This window comes from Colletotrichum chrysophilum, assembly GCF_026319265.1.
Source record: "Colletotrichum chrysophilum strain AFK26 chromosome Unknown scaffold_118, whole genome shotgun sequence".
NCBI classification, from domain to species: domain Eukaryota; kingdom Fungi; phylum Ascomycota; class Sordariomycetes; order Glomerellales; family Glomerellaceae; genus Colletotrichum; species Colletotrichum chrysophilum.
In genome coordinates this window covers 125,516-144,179 of record NW_026517405.1, presented here as the reverse complement: position 1 = coordinate 144,179, position 18,664 = coordinate 125,516, and the positions used below count along the sequence as shown (strand labels likewise).

Here is an 18,664-nt window from a genome sequence, read left to right as displayed (position 1 = left end):
TTGCTAGAATAATTCTGCTTTCTTGTGAGGCGTTAGGCATTATTTTGTGGAAGAAAATACGCGTTGAAGCTAGATAGCGAAGGGAGTGGAAAAAGTGTCCCGGTCGATGATGGTGTCCCGCTCAATGATGAACCACGTTATCATATGAAGAACGACGAGTGATTGATATTCATTCTCGTCAACTCTATGCTGTTTATCTGCATTCACTGAACTCAGACAGCACGGAATGAGGGATTCTAGCGTTGGAAACCGGAACGCACCCATTTTAGCAAATTGGTGAGCGACACGGATTTAGTCAACAAAGGGTTGTTGGATTATACTTCTACTAGGAACGGAGCCTTCATTGAAGCTGCAACACGGACTTATCTTGACATGAAGGAAAACGGGCAATGAATTGAGCCAATGGGAATAGAGACATGCTTTTACTGTGAAGTTTGGACGTTCTGTTCTCACAGCTATTCGAGGTATCAAAAATCATATATGACAACTCAAGATGCCTTCTATATTGACAAACTAGCGGCTAGCCTCAGACAGAGGTCTTTTTCCACGCCATGATTAGGAATAAGTGAGGGTATAAAGTACAAGATGGGAGATGTCTATAATGCAATGCCAATGTTGATGCTGAGTCCTCTCCATATGCGTGCGTGCTTCGTCGATACCAAACTTCCAGCCGTTTCTCCCGTTATTTAGAAAGCAACAAATACCTTCCAGCCGGTCCTCTTCATCCTGGCAATCAAAATGAATGTTGTCCCCGCAATGCAGAAGACGCCAGAAAACACCTTGATACCGACCCAACCGCCGGGTCCTGCCAGGATCGCACCGTTGATCGGGTTCGTCGTCAGTCCTCCGATGGAGTTCGTCAAGAAGGTGATTCCCGTTCGGAACCCAATCTCCTGGAACGGCGAGATGGCTGCTACCAGCGGCGCAATCAGCGACACGTACGCGCCCGAGCAGAAACCAAACAGCACGGCGAAAGCAATCAGCGCGCCATCCGAGTTCGCCGGGATCCAGAGCGCCAACATCCAGATACTGGTCAAGTAGCAGACCACCACGAAGATGTTGTACTTTCCAATCTTGTCACCAAGAATGCCCGAGAAGATACGTCCAAACAAGGATCCAGCGTTGAGGATAGCGACGAGGTACTGCGCCAAGTCCGGGCTCATGCCTGCCTCGAGGGCCTGCACCTGGATGTAGTTGATCGGGACAAAGATGCCGTATGTGAATAGGAAGAAACCAATGACGACACAAACGAACTCGAACTCCTTGAACGGACGCAGGAGCATCTCCTTGGTGACCTTCTGCGGACGTGGGGGGTGGTACGCGCGGACCGTCAAGTTGGCAATGATGAGCAGCCCCAAAATCATGAAGGCGCAGGTGCGCATGGCCCAGGGATATCCGACCTGCTTGATGAGCCTCGTGACCATGATCGGGAAGACGATGCCGCCGATGGAGGAGCCGGTAGAGAGAAGGCCGAAAGCGGCGCCGCGCTTGATGTTGAACCAGCCGTGGATGGTGTTCATCGCGGGTTGGAAGATGGCGGAGACACCAATGGCAGAGCAGATTCCCTGAGCGAGGAGGATCTGGTAGTACTGGGTTGCGAGGGAGGTCATCATGAGGCCGAACACGTGGAGAATCGTGCCGCCGAAAATGAGCCATCGAGGGCCGTAGTTGTCGTAGAGTGTGCCAATGACAGGACCCTGTGGTCTCCAAGTCAGCGAACAAAACAATGCAAGCGACATGAAAGAGTCAAAGACTTACCATGGCCATCATGAAGAAGATCTGTAGCGAAGGGATCCATGAAATTGTGCTCGGGGAGTAGTTGCTCAACAAGTCATTCTGATAATACTCCTGAAAAGCGCCGACACCTACACCAAGCCACACGTTAGTATTCAAAAGCCACAAGCCCAAGAATGAGGCTCAATGCAAGGTTCCACGCGATGCAACGTACTGTTCACCCATCCAAAACTGCAGAAACTAGTACACCACGCTCCGAGAACAACAAGCCATGCGGTGGCTCCGCCATCTGGCGCATCGCTTCCGGGGTACGACGGCTTCACGGGAGGGCCTCCGTGTCCCTTCTCCGGATCCGCCGCGGCTTGGTTGAGAGTCGATTGCTGGCCTTCGGACTCGTAGTCTGTCCTGTCTGGGTTGTGGTCGGCCTTGGTGTCGGGCATGAAGGGCTGCGGGTCTGCGACGGTTGTCTGGGAGTCCGCGGGGGACGAGATGTGTTGTCGATTCGACATGTTGTGTGTCTGGAGTTGTTCTCTGTGTTCACAATAGCTTGAAGACGTTGGTCCAAGTGAGCTTCTCTTTGACTGCGGAATTGTCTGTAGAACAAGGTCCCTGGAATTCGAGATCCAAATGGGACAGGGGCGAATAAGTAGTCCAGCCCAAACGGACAGGCAAGATTGGAAAAAAGAATCAAAGGCGTCAGCGGTCCCACGTTCCAGATGGTAGGTCCGCGCCGTGAATCTCCATCGGACCAGTCCAGGTGTGCCTAACGGCCCACCGCCCCCTATCCCATGTCCAATTGACAAAACAAACACCCAGATCTCAGGCAAACAGACACCCCATTGTGACGAAAAGCAATCCAATCGGTTTCCGATAGCACCGAATGGATCTGAATCTGACCAAGCCCAGCTGCATATCTCGCCTCGCGTAGCGAATTTGCGCGGCTGCCCCCGCTGTGATTGATTGTTGTTGGTCGAAACGGGTCCGGGACTCAGGAGGTGGACTGGATCCTTTCGGCGGGCGGCGCACTCACAACCGCCGAGGCCGAACATGTCACTTACACCGAAAATTTAGGCTTGAGGTACCCCACGTGGGCTCTCATAGTATCACGAACAGACTTCGGCGCCGAAAACTCCACCGCGACGAGGGAGAAAGGGGCCGTCGACTCGTCTCCCTGCACCGAGATTGGCTGGCCTTATCAAGCCAAAGATCTTTAAAAATGCACGCCGGTGGGATTTCCGTGAGCTTGATTTTGATCTCGTGGAGCCCTTTTCACGTGGATTTATCAGCTTGTGCTGGCCATGCGCTAACTAACATCATGCAAATCATCAAACGTTTGACTCGATCCGCCGGTTCGATGATGACAGTTGGACTTTTCTTCACATTTGTGCCATGGATGCCTTCCTCCGGATACCTCTCACCTTCGACCGACAGCGCCGAGCATAAGGGAAGATCCGAAAGTCATTTAAGGTACCTGCACGTTGCAGATCAGATTTCAAACAGCACGGCGTTGGTGATGCCGTGATCCGATAAAAATGTCGGCGCCGCTGAGGAGGGGACGCCGTGCCGGAGGGATGCCGGACATAGGCGGGACCGCAAAGTCCAGCTCCGGGAATCGTCGCCTGCGTGATGGATCCTTACTTCCACCCTTCTTCCGAGCTCCCATTCGATGACTAGATTTCCTCCGATCCTGAAAATGCCACCACAGGGTTCACGAACCAGCGCAATATGTGCCACTGATCATTCAGCAGCTTACAAAAACCGGAGCAAGCAGATAGCACGTGGAACCGTGGCGCCGAAGTACGTCGATCACAGCCGACTCTCTTTCCCCACCCAGAGCTAGATCCATCGCACTGGACCCAATACTCGGTAGTGATCATTCTGATTAGATAGTTGAAGAATTGAACATCTGTGGATCATTCTGACTCTCGGACTACGAAAACCGTAGAACGTTGTTGATGCCGTACTGATTGGGGTTAAGCGAGTTTGCGTCTGTCGCATCTACTATTTTCCAATTTCGTTGGTCTCTCGTACAGCGGCCGTCTGTGTCCTTGCAGAGGTTGTCCTGACCTCGACTCCAGAGTTCAGGTCTGGTAGCTCGTCCATTGGCTTCCTATGTGCGAGGGGCCTGAGGAGATATTATCAACACATGACTTGGTTGTTATCACAACCATGTCGAATGCGTCATACAGAGCTGAGAGAATACAGAATAAAAACATGTCAAAGTCTGGAACCACTGCTTTCGTTAATAGCTACTAAGTGTCACCAGCAGCGATGGTAACCTAGGATGAGTTAGGTATCTTTTGGCAAGCCTCAGCTATCCCGCCAATGGGATTACTTTGGACACTTGCTCCTCATTTACTGGCCAATCCCCTTGGACCAGCCCAATGCGTACCCAGCTTGACCGCATCTTCCAGCCACCCGTCATCCCGACTGAGAGGTAGGGGAAGCTGTACATCCTTTAAGCTTCGTTGCGCTTCGATACCCACGAGTTGCAACGTTCAAATGGATATGGTTCAAACGGATATGTTTCCATTGTCTCCATTAGCGTTCTGAAGATTGATTCTGATGCCGTCGTTCTCAACAATGGCGGCTCAGCGGTCTGTCGACATCTCAATCCAGGAAATCGACGATCAGAGATGGTTTATCGGCGACTGACACCTTCTTCCATGCTCATCCGAGCCCAGCCCCGCTCTCTAAAGCAACGCTTGCGGCTCATTTTGCAGCGTTTCTGACGTATACAAACCACCCGCGTCTCAGCCCCTCTCAACCACATCCTCGGGGCTAGTACGACTAATTGACAATACCGGCGATCGCTCTGCTGTCTGGGCTGTTGAAGATGCCTATCTTAAGGTTGAAACCTTCGATCGGCCAGGAGCGACACGGGAGCATGTCACATTAGCTGGTGTGAAGACCATGAAACCCAGTCTTTATCACTAGATTCCCCTAGAACCCCGTAATGGCTACTCCCGTTTTCAGGCTCTCGCCGTTTGCGATAAAGGTCTATGGGACATTGTAAACGATTCAACGTGGAGACATTAATCAGTGGTATTGCAAACAGACATTATGGTAATCGCGTGGTGGATTTCAAGATGGCGGGAAAGAGAGAGATAGATCGGGTGGATTGTGGTTGATTCATTGCCTCTAGATCTAGAACATACTTTGCCCAAGGCATTTTGGCATTTCTGAGCCTCGGGGGTGGGGGTGATGAAACCGCCATACATGATGATCCTTCCGACAGTGGCGTACTTGCGGCTGAAGTTGTCAAGCCCCAACGTTGCGGCGACGAACCTCAAACTCCTTAGGAATCTCGCTCCCATCCACCACCTTCCCATACAACTCCTCAATCTCCTCCTCACTCAGCCCCTTCAGCTCCCAAACCGTCCCATCCTCCGCAACAATCTCATCCGCGGGGCCCAAGCTCCCCTCACATTCACCCTCGCCCTTCAAGCACACCTCCTCCTCCATCCCAATCGCCCGCTTCTTGCTCGTAAACTGGTACCGCGCACCCCAGTAGCCACCTGACATGCACGTCCACACGACGTTGGACTTGATATGCGTAGTCTTGATGTTGGTGCACTGCTGGTTGTGTGTGCCGTAGTAGGTGATGCGCCAGTTGGTCGGGACGCCGCGCCACGCGATGGAGGGAATTTGCCCCGTGCCGGCGCCGGCGTTGATGCAGGTCCCCGGATTGACGTTGTTCCAGCGGCGGGAGGCGCCGTTGCAGTCGTTCTGGGAGTGGAAGTAGACGTCGATGGCGGAGGCAGTAGCGGCGAAGGTGAGGATGAGGTTAGTGAGCTGCATTTTGATGGATAGGGTTTGGGGATATGTTGTATAGTAATAAGTTAAGAGTCTTGTTTAGGATGGTAGTGTGAACTTTTGATAGTATTGGTTGTAGTGATGCGATTGGAGTGTTGATTGTGTTGTTACTGAGGATGATTGGAAACAAGAACTAGATATCCAGCAGGAGAAGCCGTCCTTTTATCTTCTATTCTCGAGGCCTACTCCTCTGAACTTCTCTCGCTACAGTTAGCACTCTTTGAGATGCTCTTGTGCGCAGCTCGCTCTTGTCGATATTGCTTGGTTCCACAATATGCTGATATAGCGCTCCGCCTCGTGGAAGTGGGGATTGTTTCCCTAGTAGACATCCCATTTTGAGCAACGGTTAGAAGCGTAGCCCACACTTTTCTAGAAGTATTTCACATAAGATTGGCCGTGTCGGACTTACTTGATAATTTCTGGATTATGGGATTCTCAGCTGAAGTGAATTGCGAACTTATGGGTGTTGATCCATGTAGATTAGGTACCTTAATTGAAATTTGGCATCTTAGCGCTGACCAGAAGCTGCGGCGCCCTTCCCAATGATCGCTAAGACTGAGCTGCAGGCCGAAGTTTCTCACACATCAATATCCCACCTACCGAAATTTCAATCGACTAAAGTTTCAATATACTATACTATTGGTCGTACCAGAGTGATAACAAGAAGAGGTTTTATGCCTCCAGTCCAGTTCAAAAGGCCACCAGAACCCGTATCTTGGAGTCGTCAACTTCATCTTGATTCGGGATTCTCGTAGTCGTTACAAAGTGCAAGTGTTCTATGAAATCTCAATCCCAGCTTAACCAAGGAGAAACTTTCTGGTAAATTTAGGGCACATGTATCAAAAGGTCTGGTGTTCGTCTAATAACACACACAGAGTTTTGATGTCGATTAGGTTCTGCCATCTCACCTCACTACACTCAAAGCAAGCTTCGTCTGAAGTCACCCATGACAGGCCTACGGTGGGCTCACCGCATCTTCCCGAGTCCGAGTAATGTTCCTACGTCAGCAACATCCAGCTGTATTCTATTTCGAAATAGGTCCGAATGCATGTCTTGCTCCATTAGAAATACGAGACATTCGGACTGTTCCCTGCAGGCTAAGCATAAGCGACATGTCGAAGCAAAACATCTGACAACCAGCCATGATCAATCGCGCAGGTGATAGGCTTCTCCTCAACTGCTAAAGTAGAAGAAGACTGAGACCTCATAGAGAGATTTAACAAAAGAACATTGTGCTAAGTGGGATTCTGGAATGTTCTGGAGATTGATAGATGCATTGACAGTCTGATGTCAAGAAGCCCTCCTGCTGTAGAAGGCAAAGTTTACTCGGACTCGTATCACCTAAGCTATAGCCCCGCTGAACCTCGGATCAGCAGTCAGTCACTACCATCAGCCGTGATTCGAGACTGCATCTTAACTATCTGCACGTAAGACGGCTTGCTCGAAGGATCCGAGGTAGGAGGCGGCCCGCTTAACACTATCTGGCGGTGCCTGAATGCTGAACGACGTTTAGGGGAACAGCATCAATCCTTTGTGGGCGATCATAAGCAATTTAAGAACGAGCCTGTCATTGTATGAGCCCTGCGAAATTGTTAGGTAATTGAAGAACTGAATTCGCGTGTATGACGTGTTGTTGGAACGCCCAGGGACTTGACGCTGCCGCTTTGAGAAACGTTGCACTCAGAAAGGGATCGGTATAAGAAGACCGGGTTTCGAGTCGAAGAGGAGAAATTACCTCATTAAATCAACGCAGAATAATAAACGTTGACACCAAGCAGCTCCTACTAGATTGAAGTTTCATTGCCGTTCAGCTTAAATCATTCTTAAATGATTATGAAAATTTTCATCCAAGCCACGGTCATCGTCGCCGCCGTGACGGCGGCCCACGTCCCCGTCAGAAGAGCCGATATTCCTAACGGCTTCCACCTCTGGGCCAACATGACCTACCCCGACCTCCCGCCGGAGTTCGGTCCCGATGTTCAGGGCCAAGAGCTCAGCTACGTCTCCAAAGCCGATTGCCTGGCCGAAATCGTTCTTGCACCGGCCGGTCAAGGATCCATCTTCCGCACCAATGACGACACGGTTGGCGTTGCCCATCTCGGTGACGAGTCTTCCCCTTCTGCCGGCATGGTCATTACCCCTGGTGGTACCGCGACAGTACCGAGCCCAAACACTGTGGAGTTGAGTTGCTCGGGTGGCACCCATGGGGTTATTGTCACAGCGGATGGCCTGGGTTACCCAAAAGAGGCCAGTCCCAACGGCGGATTCATGGCATGCAAGAGGGAGAATGCTGTCGCTCTGAGCTTCTTTCGAGCTGGCCAAAGACCACTTCTAGGCTGCAGTGTTGTCCAGCTTCTTCCCATCTACTAAGGGATTGAGGTGGGCTATTTATCAAACTGCTTCCATAAAGATGCGTGCCGAGTATGCTTAGCAGTATTATGTATTCCGTATTCCGTATGTCCGCAGAGTTTCAATCCTGCTAGATTAAAACCTGCTCTTAATCGCATCATGTCCAAGATTAGAGTGCAGGTGAGCTCCCATTGCCTACTTCAGCTGAAAAGTCCTGAAAGGATGCCTGGCTCCAGGTCGCGTGACCTTGATGGTAGGTGCCGAATTTGAGGGGCGCCAGGCCTCTGCCGAGTGACTCAACCGGGCGGAACCTTAGACCTTCAAGGTGATGTACTTTGCCGGTGTCCATAGATGTACCAAAGCTTGTTGGACTTTGTGGGAACTTGTGAAAAAGAAATGGGGCTATAAAAGCTTTCAGTCTTCCATGCGTGTCTTGAGATTTATCGACACCAAATAATCTGCGATTGTTAATCTCATAATGGCTATTTCGGTATCCCAAGCTCCACCAACCATGGACTCTTCAAAGACGCTTACTTCTTTCACCTACTTCAGGTCTCTCCCTCCGGAGATTCGGTGTATGGTGTGGACAGAGTTCTACCTGGAACCGCGAAAATTCGATCTTCGTGAGGGGAGTTCTTCAACAGCCGTCGACAGATTCTCCTTTGGGTCATTGAGGGATGGAACTCATATGCGCAACCGACGGAATTCTTGGAGGTTGCATGTTCACGAATCATCGCGGCGGTACTACGAGCTGATCGACACGGCCATTAATCATGAGTCAGCGTTCGTGGCTCAACGGATTCGCCCTAAGACTCGGATCAGTGAGTCGTTCAGCACCGACATAGATATTGACTCTGAAGTGTCAGACGACAGCCCCCCTCGAAAATACTTCCGGATCAGCTGGTCCGTCGATTACATTGTCCTTTGCCTGAAGAAGGAATCGTGCAATTGTCCACCGTCAACGCCAACGTGGATTTGCAAGATCCAAAACTTGGTGTTACATGGACACGGAGGATATCTTGGTTCGCGAACCTGCATCACATCTGAGAACCAGTGGCTTTTGTCGAGCAGAACGTATCTAACTGATCTGACAAGGATCCTCCGCGCGTCTTCGACTATGGCTGACGGGTTTCCATTCAACGATGCGGCATACTTCCAAACCAAGTACATCCTTCGAGAGGCTTCAGGAATATCGGACGGTTGGAGAAACATCACTTGCGAAAAAATGTCCTACTCGAAGGACTTCTCGTTGTCAACAACATCACGGCAACCGGGATGGAACGAGTTTATTGATAAACTTCGTTTGAGGTCCCGATGGATACGGGAAGATGAGACGTCACTGGAGGAGGTTGATAAAATGTCAGAAGCTGGTGAAGTGGAAGGTTCCAAACAGTTTTTCAAAAGACTACAGTTGGAAGGGTTGTAGGAAAAAGGTGAGTTGAGTGAGTTACTTCACGCTACGACATTCGTCCCAAAGCGCTGGAAACCACACAGGTATAGGTACGTCCAAATTTCTTTTCAACAGACCCTCTATCGTGGCTGGTCTCTGTAGGTAGGTAGGTAAACAGGCAATTGGAACTTGTTGTCTCAAAACAACAAATGAAACATGACAAGCTTCCATGAACGCGGCTAAAACGACGCACGCCGAGCCCACACAAGCATCTGACATCTGCAATGCCACCCTTGGCTTGCCATGTGGTGTGTTCTCTCTACCAACAGTGCTGAGTCGTGAAGTTGTCGGACCGAGATCGACCGATTGCCGGAGCGCATGTGGACCAACAATGACCTTCTGTGCGAGCTGTTAAAAGCCATGCGGCCCAGCAGCTTTCGCGTTTTCTAGATTTCACCCGTCCTCCTCGTTCCCAGGAAGGGCACTAGTTCCAGCGACCTGAATCCGGGGGACAGGAACCCTACCCCTCCTTCATGTTCATGGGAACAGGATTGTCCTACGCTCTTCATTCCTGGGAACGGGATCCCCCTGTCTGCATGTCCCTAGGGACGGGATTAGCTGCCATTTGCGTCCTAGCAGTGAATAAGAACAGACTCAGCAGTAATTAGTCGCGGGTCACATGGCAGTGAGAGCTGCCATTGTTCCAACACGCGGGCCATCCAGGGCCGACAACACCCCCGCGATTTACCCCAACTCGGCCCTTTATGAAGTTGGAGTTGCCGGGCCAGTAATGTGCCCGCGCATTAATACGACGCGACGAACCAATCGACGGGCTGCGCCGCTTTCAACCCCCTGACGCCGTCCCCATTGGAGCGCGTCGCCGCACAACAGATTTCTCCACCGAGCTCGTTGTATCAAGACCCGATATCCGGCGCTAGAAAAAGGCGGGTGACACTCTGGGGTTTTGTGGGACGTTTTGGGCATTGCGGGGAGCCGGGGCTAGCGGCGCTGGGGATTTTGGGGTTGCCCAGATTGCGCGTGTGGGATTGACATCCCAGTTGCCTCGTCTGTATTGGCTGGGAAGAAGACTGGTCTGGGTAAGCGAGGGGACTGGACATGGACGAGTGAGACAAGACCTTTAATAACAGGTTGCCCATCGCCAGCTCCCTTTCTTCCCTCTCCTCTTCTGCTCTCTCTCCTCAGACCCGGCCAACCAACACCTCCGATCTCCAACATGAGCAACACCGTCGACTCCAAGTCGCCCAGCGGCGATCCCGCCAAGATTGAGGCTTATGCCGACGAGATCAACCATGGCGCCGATCTCGACGAGAAGTCGAAGCCCGCGGACTACAAGGCGGACGCCATTGAGGCCGAGCAGGCGGAGTTCAACATGGGAGTGTTGGAGGCCGTGAAGCTCTACCCCATGGCCTCCATGTGGGCTTTCATCATGTCCACGACCATTGTAAGCTACCCGACCTTCTATCCACGCGTCCGCTTTTGGGGAGCTGCAGCTGACAATCACGGATAGATTATGGAGTCCTACTGCGTCTTCCTCATGGGCGCTTTCGTCGCCATGGACGAGTTCAAGCAAACATTCGGTGTCAAAGACAAGGATGGTGAATGGCAGATCGAGGCATCGTGGCAGTCTGCGCTCCAGATGGGCGGTCCTCTTGGCGCCATCATTGGTGTCTGCATCGCCGGTCCCATCACCAGCAAGATCGGATACCGCTGGGCCACAATCACTGGTCTCATGTTCTTGAACGCCTTCATCTTTGTTTTCTACTTCGCCAACTCGCTCGCTGTCATGTTTGTCAGCCAGCTTCTGGAGGGTGTCCCCTGGGGCATTTTCATCGCCAACGCCCCTGCGTACTGCAGTGAGATCGTCCCCATGAGACTGAGAGCCCCTGCGACCCAGATGCTGCAGATGTTCTGGGCTATTGGCGCCATTATCGTGGGTGGTGTTTGCTACGTCTACGAGAGCAAGATGGACCCCAGTGCCTACAGGTTCGTACCTCTTTTACTCTCTTGATTAAATCCGTCTGCTGAACAAAACCAACCCAGGGTCCCGATTGCCCTTCAATGGATGTTCCCCACCCCTCTCGCTATCCTCCTCTTCATTGCCCCGGAGTCACCTTGGTGGTTGGTTCGTAAGGGACGCCTCGAAGAAGCTGCGAAGTCGGTTCGACGCCTGGGTCGTGCTTCGGGCACCAATGCCGAAGAATCCATTGCCATGATGCGCCGCACTATTGACCTCGAGAAGACCGTCAAAGACCCTACCTATCTGGAGCTGTTCCGAGGCGTTGACACATACCGCACCCTCATTGTTTGTGGTGTCTATGCGGCGCAGAACCTTACGGGTAACCTTATTGCCAATCAAGCCGTTTACTTCTTCAGACGTGAGTTACTTTGAATTTCTTTAACGATGAAAATTTACACTGACGTGTGAGCAGAGGCCGGTATCGGCTCTCAACTTGCCTTCGCTCTGGGTCTTATCACTTCCGCTCTGCAAACCATTTTCGTCATGCTTTCCTGGATTCTGACGACTTACCTCGGCCGCCGAACTATCTACGTCTGGGGCTCTTTGATTAATGTCGTCTTCCTGGTTGCGCTTGGTATTGCCGGATCCTTTGAGCGCTCTGATGCGTCATCTTTGGCGATGGCATCTCTCGGTCTCATCGTGTCTGTCGGTTTCACACTGGGTCCTGCTCCCGCCTCCTGGGTCATCATCGCGGAGACATCGGCTATTCGCCTCCGTCCCTTGACGACCGGTATTGGACGTGCCGCTTACTATGTTGTGAACATTCCTTGCATCTTCCTCTCAACTTACATGCTTAACACGACCGTAAGCTTACTCCCTCCTCTTCCCGAAGTACCGCAGCGTACTAATGATAAAAATAGGGTGTCGACTTGGGCGGCAGGTGCGGTTACGTCTGGGGTGCCACCGGTTTCGTCTGTTTCGTCCTTGCATACTTCTACATCCCTGAGATGAAGGGACGCTCCGTTCGCGAGATCGACATCATGTTCAAGCGCAAGATCCCTGCCCGCCAGTGGAAGAAGACCGTCATCGACATCAACGATGACGAGTAGACGGTCTGCAGCTTGCATTCTTGGGTTATGCTCTTGACCAAAATAATCCAACCGCATGATTGATGTGTAGCGCGTAGGGGGTGCCTCCAGCCGGGGATGGAGGAGAACGATGAGCTACGGAGAAAGATGGAATTTGTTAGAGTGCATAGCCATAATACAAACAAGGCGCCACGATATGCCATAACTTAGATGTACTACAACTACCGAGTGTTTGTTGCCCGCGGCATCGGCCAGGTGCCCCGTGAAAGAGAGCTTGCCCCAGATATTGAATCGATTTTAATTCGACTTCCTCACGATTCGTAAGGCCGTTTTACTTGTTTACAAGGCTAAGCAATACTTATACCTTCAAGGAGTGCATTATACTCTTCTGGTATGAGCAGGAACCTAGTACTACTTCCACTTTTGACGAAGTTGTTGGTAAGAGCGGATCCATGCCTGGGCGCGGCACGTCAGACAACTCACACGCAAACCGCGCCAGCAATCAGGACACATTTACGCGATTGCAAAATAACTCTTCAAGAGCTGTGTTGTCATTTTACATCGTGCGACGTGAGCGGCGCGGATAAGTCCATCTCATCTCAAGCTCATAGTGTCCTAGGGTTGCCGGAACCGGACGCCAAGTGGGACGACTATTGACGCAGCAGATATACGCGGGCTAATCACATTCACCTTATTTCGCTTGTTGGTTTTACATCCCCTGGTCAAGAGGCCAAGTCTCTGGCTTGCTTTGAGACAGGTCGATGGACTTGAGGCACTGGAGCTTGGAACAATGCCCCTTTCAAGGTGTTTGTTGGAATTCTTCGTTCTCGTTTATCATTCTTCGTCGTAAAACACAAACGCTCTAACCTCGATACTCACTCTCGGTTCTCCCTCTCCTTCGGGAAGCTCAGTGTCCTTGAATGCGCAGTGAGGAACTCTCCTAGGAACTCCAGGCTTCTTGCTCGAGTCAACCTGCTTGAAGAAGAGCACATCATCGGTGTGTTGCTTGTCCTTGAAGTACCACTTGTGAGGAGAGTCCGTCGGCGGCCGCACCTCAACAGCCTCCGTATCGTGATCCGGGAAGCGCACGGGCACGAAGACCAGGTCTGAGTCGGGGATGGACCGCGCGTCAGAGACGGCGAAAGGATCCCGAGTGATGGGACGAATTGGGCGCCACATCTGCTTCCTGTTAGTCCAAGATAGGCAAGCCGGTTTGGGATTGGTCTTACGTTGATGATTTGGTAACGCGGCTTCTTGAGAAGGTCTGCGGCTCTGTCGCCAAGCCATCTTTGGGCGACTCCCTCAGCTGCATTAAACGACTGGTCGACATGGACACCGTACAGCGGTGCCGGGCCCTTAGGACCCTCGTTATCCTTGGGACCGCGGCGGATGATGTGCGTCAAGATGTGCACCTCGGAGGGTTTGGGGCTAGATGTGTGAGCCGAAAGCTTAATACATGCAACACCGACATTGACAGGGTCAGGCAAAGGAGCATGGCTTACAGGTCATCGGTCTCCTGCAGCACTTTCCAGCATAGCTTCTCCATCTCAGGATAGTTCACTCGCTTGATCTCCTCATCGTCATCCCAGTTGGTTACTTGACTTTCGTGCTTCACATAGTGAAAGCCTTGGACATCAAGCGTGAACTCGTCCTCCTTCCCGGTGACATCGGTGATGGTTGTAGGGATGGCAACCTTGGGCTGGGGCTTTCCAGGAGTCGGACTTATCGTGCCGAGTTAGCCTCAATAAAGTTTCATTTGGCATTTGCTGTCTTACCCTCCAATGATCATGGGCACCAAAGGCACCCCAGGGTCATCAAAGTAGTTGATGGTCGTTTGCACTTGTCGTCCCGGCGTCATTTTGCAATAAGGAATGCTTTTATGAGAAAATGACAACGCTGGCAAACAAAACGCGACTTCGCGGGGAAGAGGGCGACCGTTCAGTTATGAAATGGGCGCGCCTTTGATAGGGGCCCATGTGTTATCGGTTGTCTCCATCGCGAGTCAGGGCTTGGCAGCGACTGCGCACAGCGACATGGCTACCCCGGCTGAACTAAGCTGAACATGTATCGATCTCCATATCAACGCGGGGAGTAATGAGGGGTCCGACTCACTGACCTAAACGATCAGTCGCGATTTTTGGATGCCCAATCACCTCAGCATGGCTTGGGTTGGGTGAATACTCACGGATTCCCACTCACGATCTACCTGCCTCTCATTTCAATCCAATTATAAGTCCTAGCTCATCATACCAGGTGGTCAGTGTCAAAAAGCTTGTGTCTCCAGCTTTCATCGAGTGCCGACATTGCATGCTGAGCGGGCCGCTGTATGGCAAGTGGATCTAGCTGATTGTGGAAGGCCTTCATGAGTCGCGAGCGCTTCTTCTCGTTACGTGAATGTATTCTGCTCGTCTTATCTTTCCTCGATCAGCATGCAGTTCATCTGTTTACATGTGAGCCGGCAAGCTGATCCCTGTGAGGTGCCATTGCCTTGGATCTCACGGTCACCGCTTGTTTTTAGTCCCTGCCGATTGATTGGATCGATTTGATTATCATCAAGCTTCAAGCCCAGCGGATTCTAATCTCGGGGATTCTTCTTACTCAGTAAGCTTCCCCGGTGGGATAGATCACGTTCCCCAGAATCGAAATAACCAGCGGGTTTACGTAAGTCACTGAACTACGTGACATAACCACGTGGAGTTGAAAGGGACAGACTGCAGCCGTTGTAATGGTGACTGGCGGTTTGGGCTTCTCGCTGTAAGAAGCAGTGCGCCCTTTCATAAGTGTGTTCAGCGCCGATTGTATTTAGCGACGTCGTCGAATAAAAGAATCGCGTCAAGTAACATTGAACCACTTCTGAACAACACGTTGGATTTTCACAACCGCGTTTGCGCGGATTACCAGGCTCAAAAACATTTTATCAGGCATATTAATAAGGACTAATATCTCAATTCCTCCAAACGATGCCATCTTCGAGAATGAATTAAGTCGCTCTTTTTCGACTTGCAAAGGCTAAAAGGTGAAGAAGAGATGAACGAAAACTATGCGGAAAGAAGAAGCAAAGCATTTATTGACAGACCACTTAAATACGGCGCTTCTCTTGTAAGTCAGTCTTAAACCACCTGTCCTCAATCATCTATATCTGCATATAGCTCCCATACCATGCATAGGCTAGAGCGACTTCCTCCCGCGGGAAGAGACAGACGGTTGGGGCCTTTCCCAACCCATTCACCTTGTATTATGTTAGTAGACTGTGAGTATCAATGGAGGTTGGGTAATGAGGCCTCAACTTACAATCTTTGATCAGATGACCAAACTCCTCCTCGCAGACGGAAACGTCCTTTCGGAGCCTTTTCAAGGCTTTATTGAGGTCCGAGCCTTCGCCTTGCGGTTCATTCTGTTTGTGCGACTGAATGCTGACCTTGATGACGAACTCGAAATCTTCTCTCCACACCTGTTGGTCATGTTCGCTATAAAATATGATGTCCTTGTTGAAGGTGGTCCTGCTGTTCTCAGCGAACCACTCGTCGCTCCACTCATTTTCGAACGCGACTTCGCAGAACTTTTCAACAATCTCTTTGGCCCTGTCTTTCTCGAATCTCCCACCTTTCTCATTGCAGGACCCAGTCCACTGAACTGGAGGTGCCGAGGTTGTTTTTGCAGGTGGAGTAGGCGTTGGAGATTTGCTCAGACTCTTGGGAAGACAAGCGCACAGGAAGGGTTTGCTGTCTTTGGTCAGATCTATGCCTGGCATCACAATCAGTGTACATTGCTTGGCTTTGTCTCCTCCGCACTCAGGGCAGTCTTGATCCATTAGGCATCTGAACTTCTCAGGAATTGGTGTCGTTGTTTTCTTGGGAGTGGATGAGGATGTTGTTGACGTTGTCGACGAGGGCTTGCTTGTCACCATCTTGGATGTTGTTTTGATCGATATCACAGACGAAGAAGTGCCGTTCAACAACGTTGTGCCGAGCCGTGGAACTGTGGTCGTGTTCGATATCATGGTGGAAAGTGCAGTACTGTTCATCGAGGGTGTACTGGACCGTGTTATAGATGTCGCATTTGATGTGATCGAAGAAAACAGAGTGCTGTTGATCGAGAGTGTGCTGGAACGTGGTGTTGATGTTGTGTTCGATTTTATCGTTGAAAGTGAGCTGAAGCTTGTTGAGAGCAGTCTTGTCATCGGGATTGACGTGTTGGCTGGCAAAGTAAATGACCAAGTACCGTTCGGCGACAATCGTGAACTTGACGGAAAAGGTGTCACAGACCCCCCTTGCACACTTCTGGACGTGGTAGTCATTATAGAAGCGTTGGACGAAGACATGATCGTCGGCATGGAGCAGACTTGTCTCTTTTGAGCCGCTCCCCCCTCAGCTGGCGGGTCTGCGCCTTGCCAGCGTTGACCCTCTTCTGGCAGCCATTCCCCCATCGAAACCTGTCCATAGACATCCGCAAATACTCTCCACTTCGCTGTAAGACCTTGGCAGGCGAATCTCGAGGGCTGATACTGGAGAATCACCTTGCCTCGATGAACCCTACAGACATCGTCCATTAGGGTCTTGATGACAGGAACAAGAAACCGATCGGACATTGCCACATCGTCAGGGAGACCCATCCACCAATCGTAGTCCGCGAGTGTAAGCGTTGGTCTGGGATAGTCGACGATATTAATCTCGATTTCGCCGTTAAACTTTCTTTGAAGGTCTGATAATGAGTTCCACGCTATCCTCAAAGTCGGGATCTACAGCGCCCGCTGCGAAGTGTTCATTGCTGAGATCACCTGTTGACGAGCCGTCGGGGTTTCGATATACCGGCTTGCGTCGAGGCGCGAAGATGAAGGCCTTGATGTTCAAATGGTCAACATCTTCGTCTGCCGGGTTGCCAAACATAACACCCACGTCTCCATCCCGCTCATAATCGGTCAGCTGGTCGAGGCCACGTTCGTTGTACTGAAACATTTCTTCGTCTTCTCCAGTACCATGTCGCCACTCGTCTAGAGCTCGTGTCATTTCTTGTTCATCGTACATCGTTCTTTCCCAAAAGTAAGCGGCCCAGGCACCTCGATTGGATACCACAAGAATGACTGTGCTGCCCCAGAGTCCTTCGATGGCGAGAGTCTCGGGCTTGTCTTTGAAAAGCACAAATTTCGTGGATACCGGCAAGTCAAATCCTTCAGGCATTGCCTTAAGAAGTGTGGGCCTGAATGCTCCTGGTTCTGCTGGGAAGGGATTTTGCGACGCCAAACGTGCTTGTCGAATTTGCGCCGGCATCTATTGGCGATAGCCACTGTGAGAATCGTGAATGTCTTGCCAGAAGCCGTAGGCTGTATCCCCCCGTTTCGCAAGCGGCCGAGGAACACTTTGCTGCATGGGTTCATCGGAAGACTCTTGTGGCGGCTCTTGTGGTGGTATCAAGTGCAACGGCTGGCAACTACCGCAGGAATCTGGCCCGCATGTAGGTAAAGCCCTTGCGCTGGAGGTCTGCGTGGTTGCGACTGTGGTTGTGACGACTGAGTTGGCGACGCTACAACCTGTGACGGTGGTGTATGCGCTGCTCAAGCATGTTGTCGTAGCTGTCGTTTGGGTGGCATTTCCAACAGCCACGGCTGGGATAAATAAGTCAGTGAATGCTCTTGTTTTGATGCAAGAAGTCTCTCCGAACTTACCTTTAGATACGGAACAAAACACTGTCTGATGCGTGGCAGTGACAGTGACGGAACATGAGGAGGTAGTCAGGCTAGGACGTGGGCAGACCTTTCTGCGGGCAAGGCCCGGTTGGTCGGGATCCAAATCCATTTCGTCAGCAGCCCTTCCACCTTTCCATACCTGACCATCTTCTGGAACCCACCGGGATTCACCCTGTTGCCTCATGGTATCTGAGAAGATACGCCATTCAGCCCTTCCATTACATGACTCTGCTGGTTTGTACTGAACAATTGTTTTCCCGCGGGCCTTTTCACAGTTAACATCCTTCAGTATGTTGACTGTATCCTGAAGTGTCAAGTGATTCTGCTGGTATCCCTTCCAATCTGACCAGAGAAGCATTGGTGTAGGATAGTCAAGAGTTGTAACCCAATGTGTAAGCCTGTTCTGGAACACACTGTCCAAGTCTTGTCTGATCCAGTCGACGTGGAGTGGATATAATATCTGCATATTGAAGTGATTGGGATTCTGAAGAAAGCGATCTGTCCGTGGACTACCGTCGTCGTTGTAGTAGCTACATCTCGGGCGTGGCGTGATGATGAAGGCCTGTATGTTGAGGCTCGCAATGTTTTCGTCATCATTGTTCTCATCGCCGAAAATCACCCCATGG

At 51.2% G+C, this 18,664-nt stretch overlaps 6 protein-coding genes across 6 annotated transcripts; 2 read left to right on the top strand and 4 right to left on the bottom strand.

The window, feature by feature from the left end:
- Positions 1–686: 686 nt before the first annotated feature.
- On the bottom strand, positions 687–2,243 carry COL26b_010712 (uncharacterized protein; the record flags this gene model as incomplete). Its single annotated transcript, XM_053183402.1, has 3 exons — positions 687–1,697; positions 1,759–1,865; positions 1,949–2,243. 3 exons carry the CDS (start codon positions 2,241–2,243, stop codon positions 687–689), a joined length of 1,413 nt encoding a protein of 470 aa, XP_053032691.1.
- Positions 2,244–4,995: 2,752 nt separating this feature from the next.
- COL26b_010711 (uncharacterized protein) lies at positions 4,996–5,535 on the bottom strand (the record flags this gene model as incomplete). Its single annotated transcript, XM_053183401.1, has 1 exon — positions 4,996–5,535. One exon carries the CDS (start codon positions 5,533–5,535, stop codon positions 4,996–4,998), a length of 540 nt encoding a protein of 179 aa, XP_053032690.1.
- Positions 5,536–7,377: 1,842 nt separating this feature from the next.
- COL26b_010710 (uncharacterized protein) lies at positions 7,378–7,920 on the top strand (the record flags this gene model as incomplete). Its single annotated transcript, XM_053183400.1, has 1 exon — positions 7,378–7,920. One exon carries the CDS (start codon positions 7,378–7,380, stop codon positions 7,918–7,920), a length of 543 nt encoding a protein of 180 aa, XP_053032689.1.
- Positions 7,921–10,523: 2,603 nt separating this feature from the next.
- On the top strand, positions 10,524–12,376 carry COL26b_010709 (uncharacterized protein; the record flags this gene model as incomplete). The annotated part of the gene is made up of 5 exons (XM_053183399.1): positions 10,524–10,751; positions 10,818–11,293; positions 11,351–11,685; positions 11,740–12,131; positions 12,188–12,376. 5 exons carry the CDS (start codon positions 10,524–10,526, stop codon positions 12,374–12,376), a joined length of 1,620 nt encoding a protein of 539 aa, XP_053032688.1.
- An 813-nt stretch (positions 12,377–13,189) lies between these two features.
- Positions 13,190–14,213, bottom strand: COL26b_010708 (uncharacterized protein; the record flags this gene model as incomplete). The annotated part of the gene is made up of 4 exons (XM_053183398.1): positions 13,190–13,534; positions 13,585–13,783; positions 13,858–14,076; positions 14,131–14,213. The coding sequence occupies 4 exons, from the start codon at positions 14,211–14,213 to the stop codon at positions 13,190–13,192; spliced, it is 846 nt and encodes a 281-aa protein (XP_053032687.1).
- Positions 14,214–17,037: 2,824 nt separating this feature from the next.
- Positions 17,038–17,532, bottom strand: COL26b_010707 (uncharacterized protein; the record flags this gene model as incomplete). Its single annotated transcript, XM_053183397.1, has 1 exon — positions 17,038–17,532. One exon carries the CDS (start codon positions 17,530–17,532, stop codon positions 17,038–17,040), a length of 495 nt encoding a protein of 164 aa, XP_053032686.1.
- Between the last annotated feature and the right edge of the window lie 1,132 nt (positions 17,533–18,664).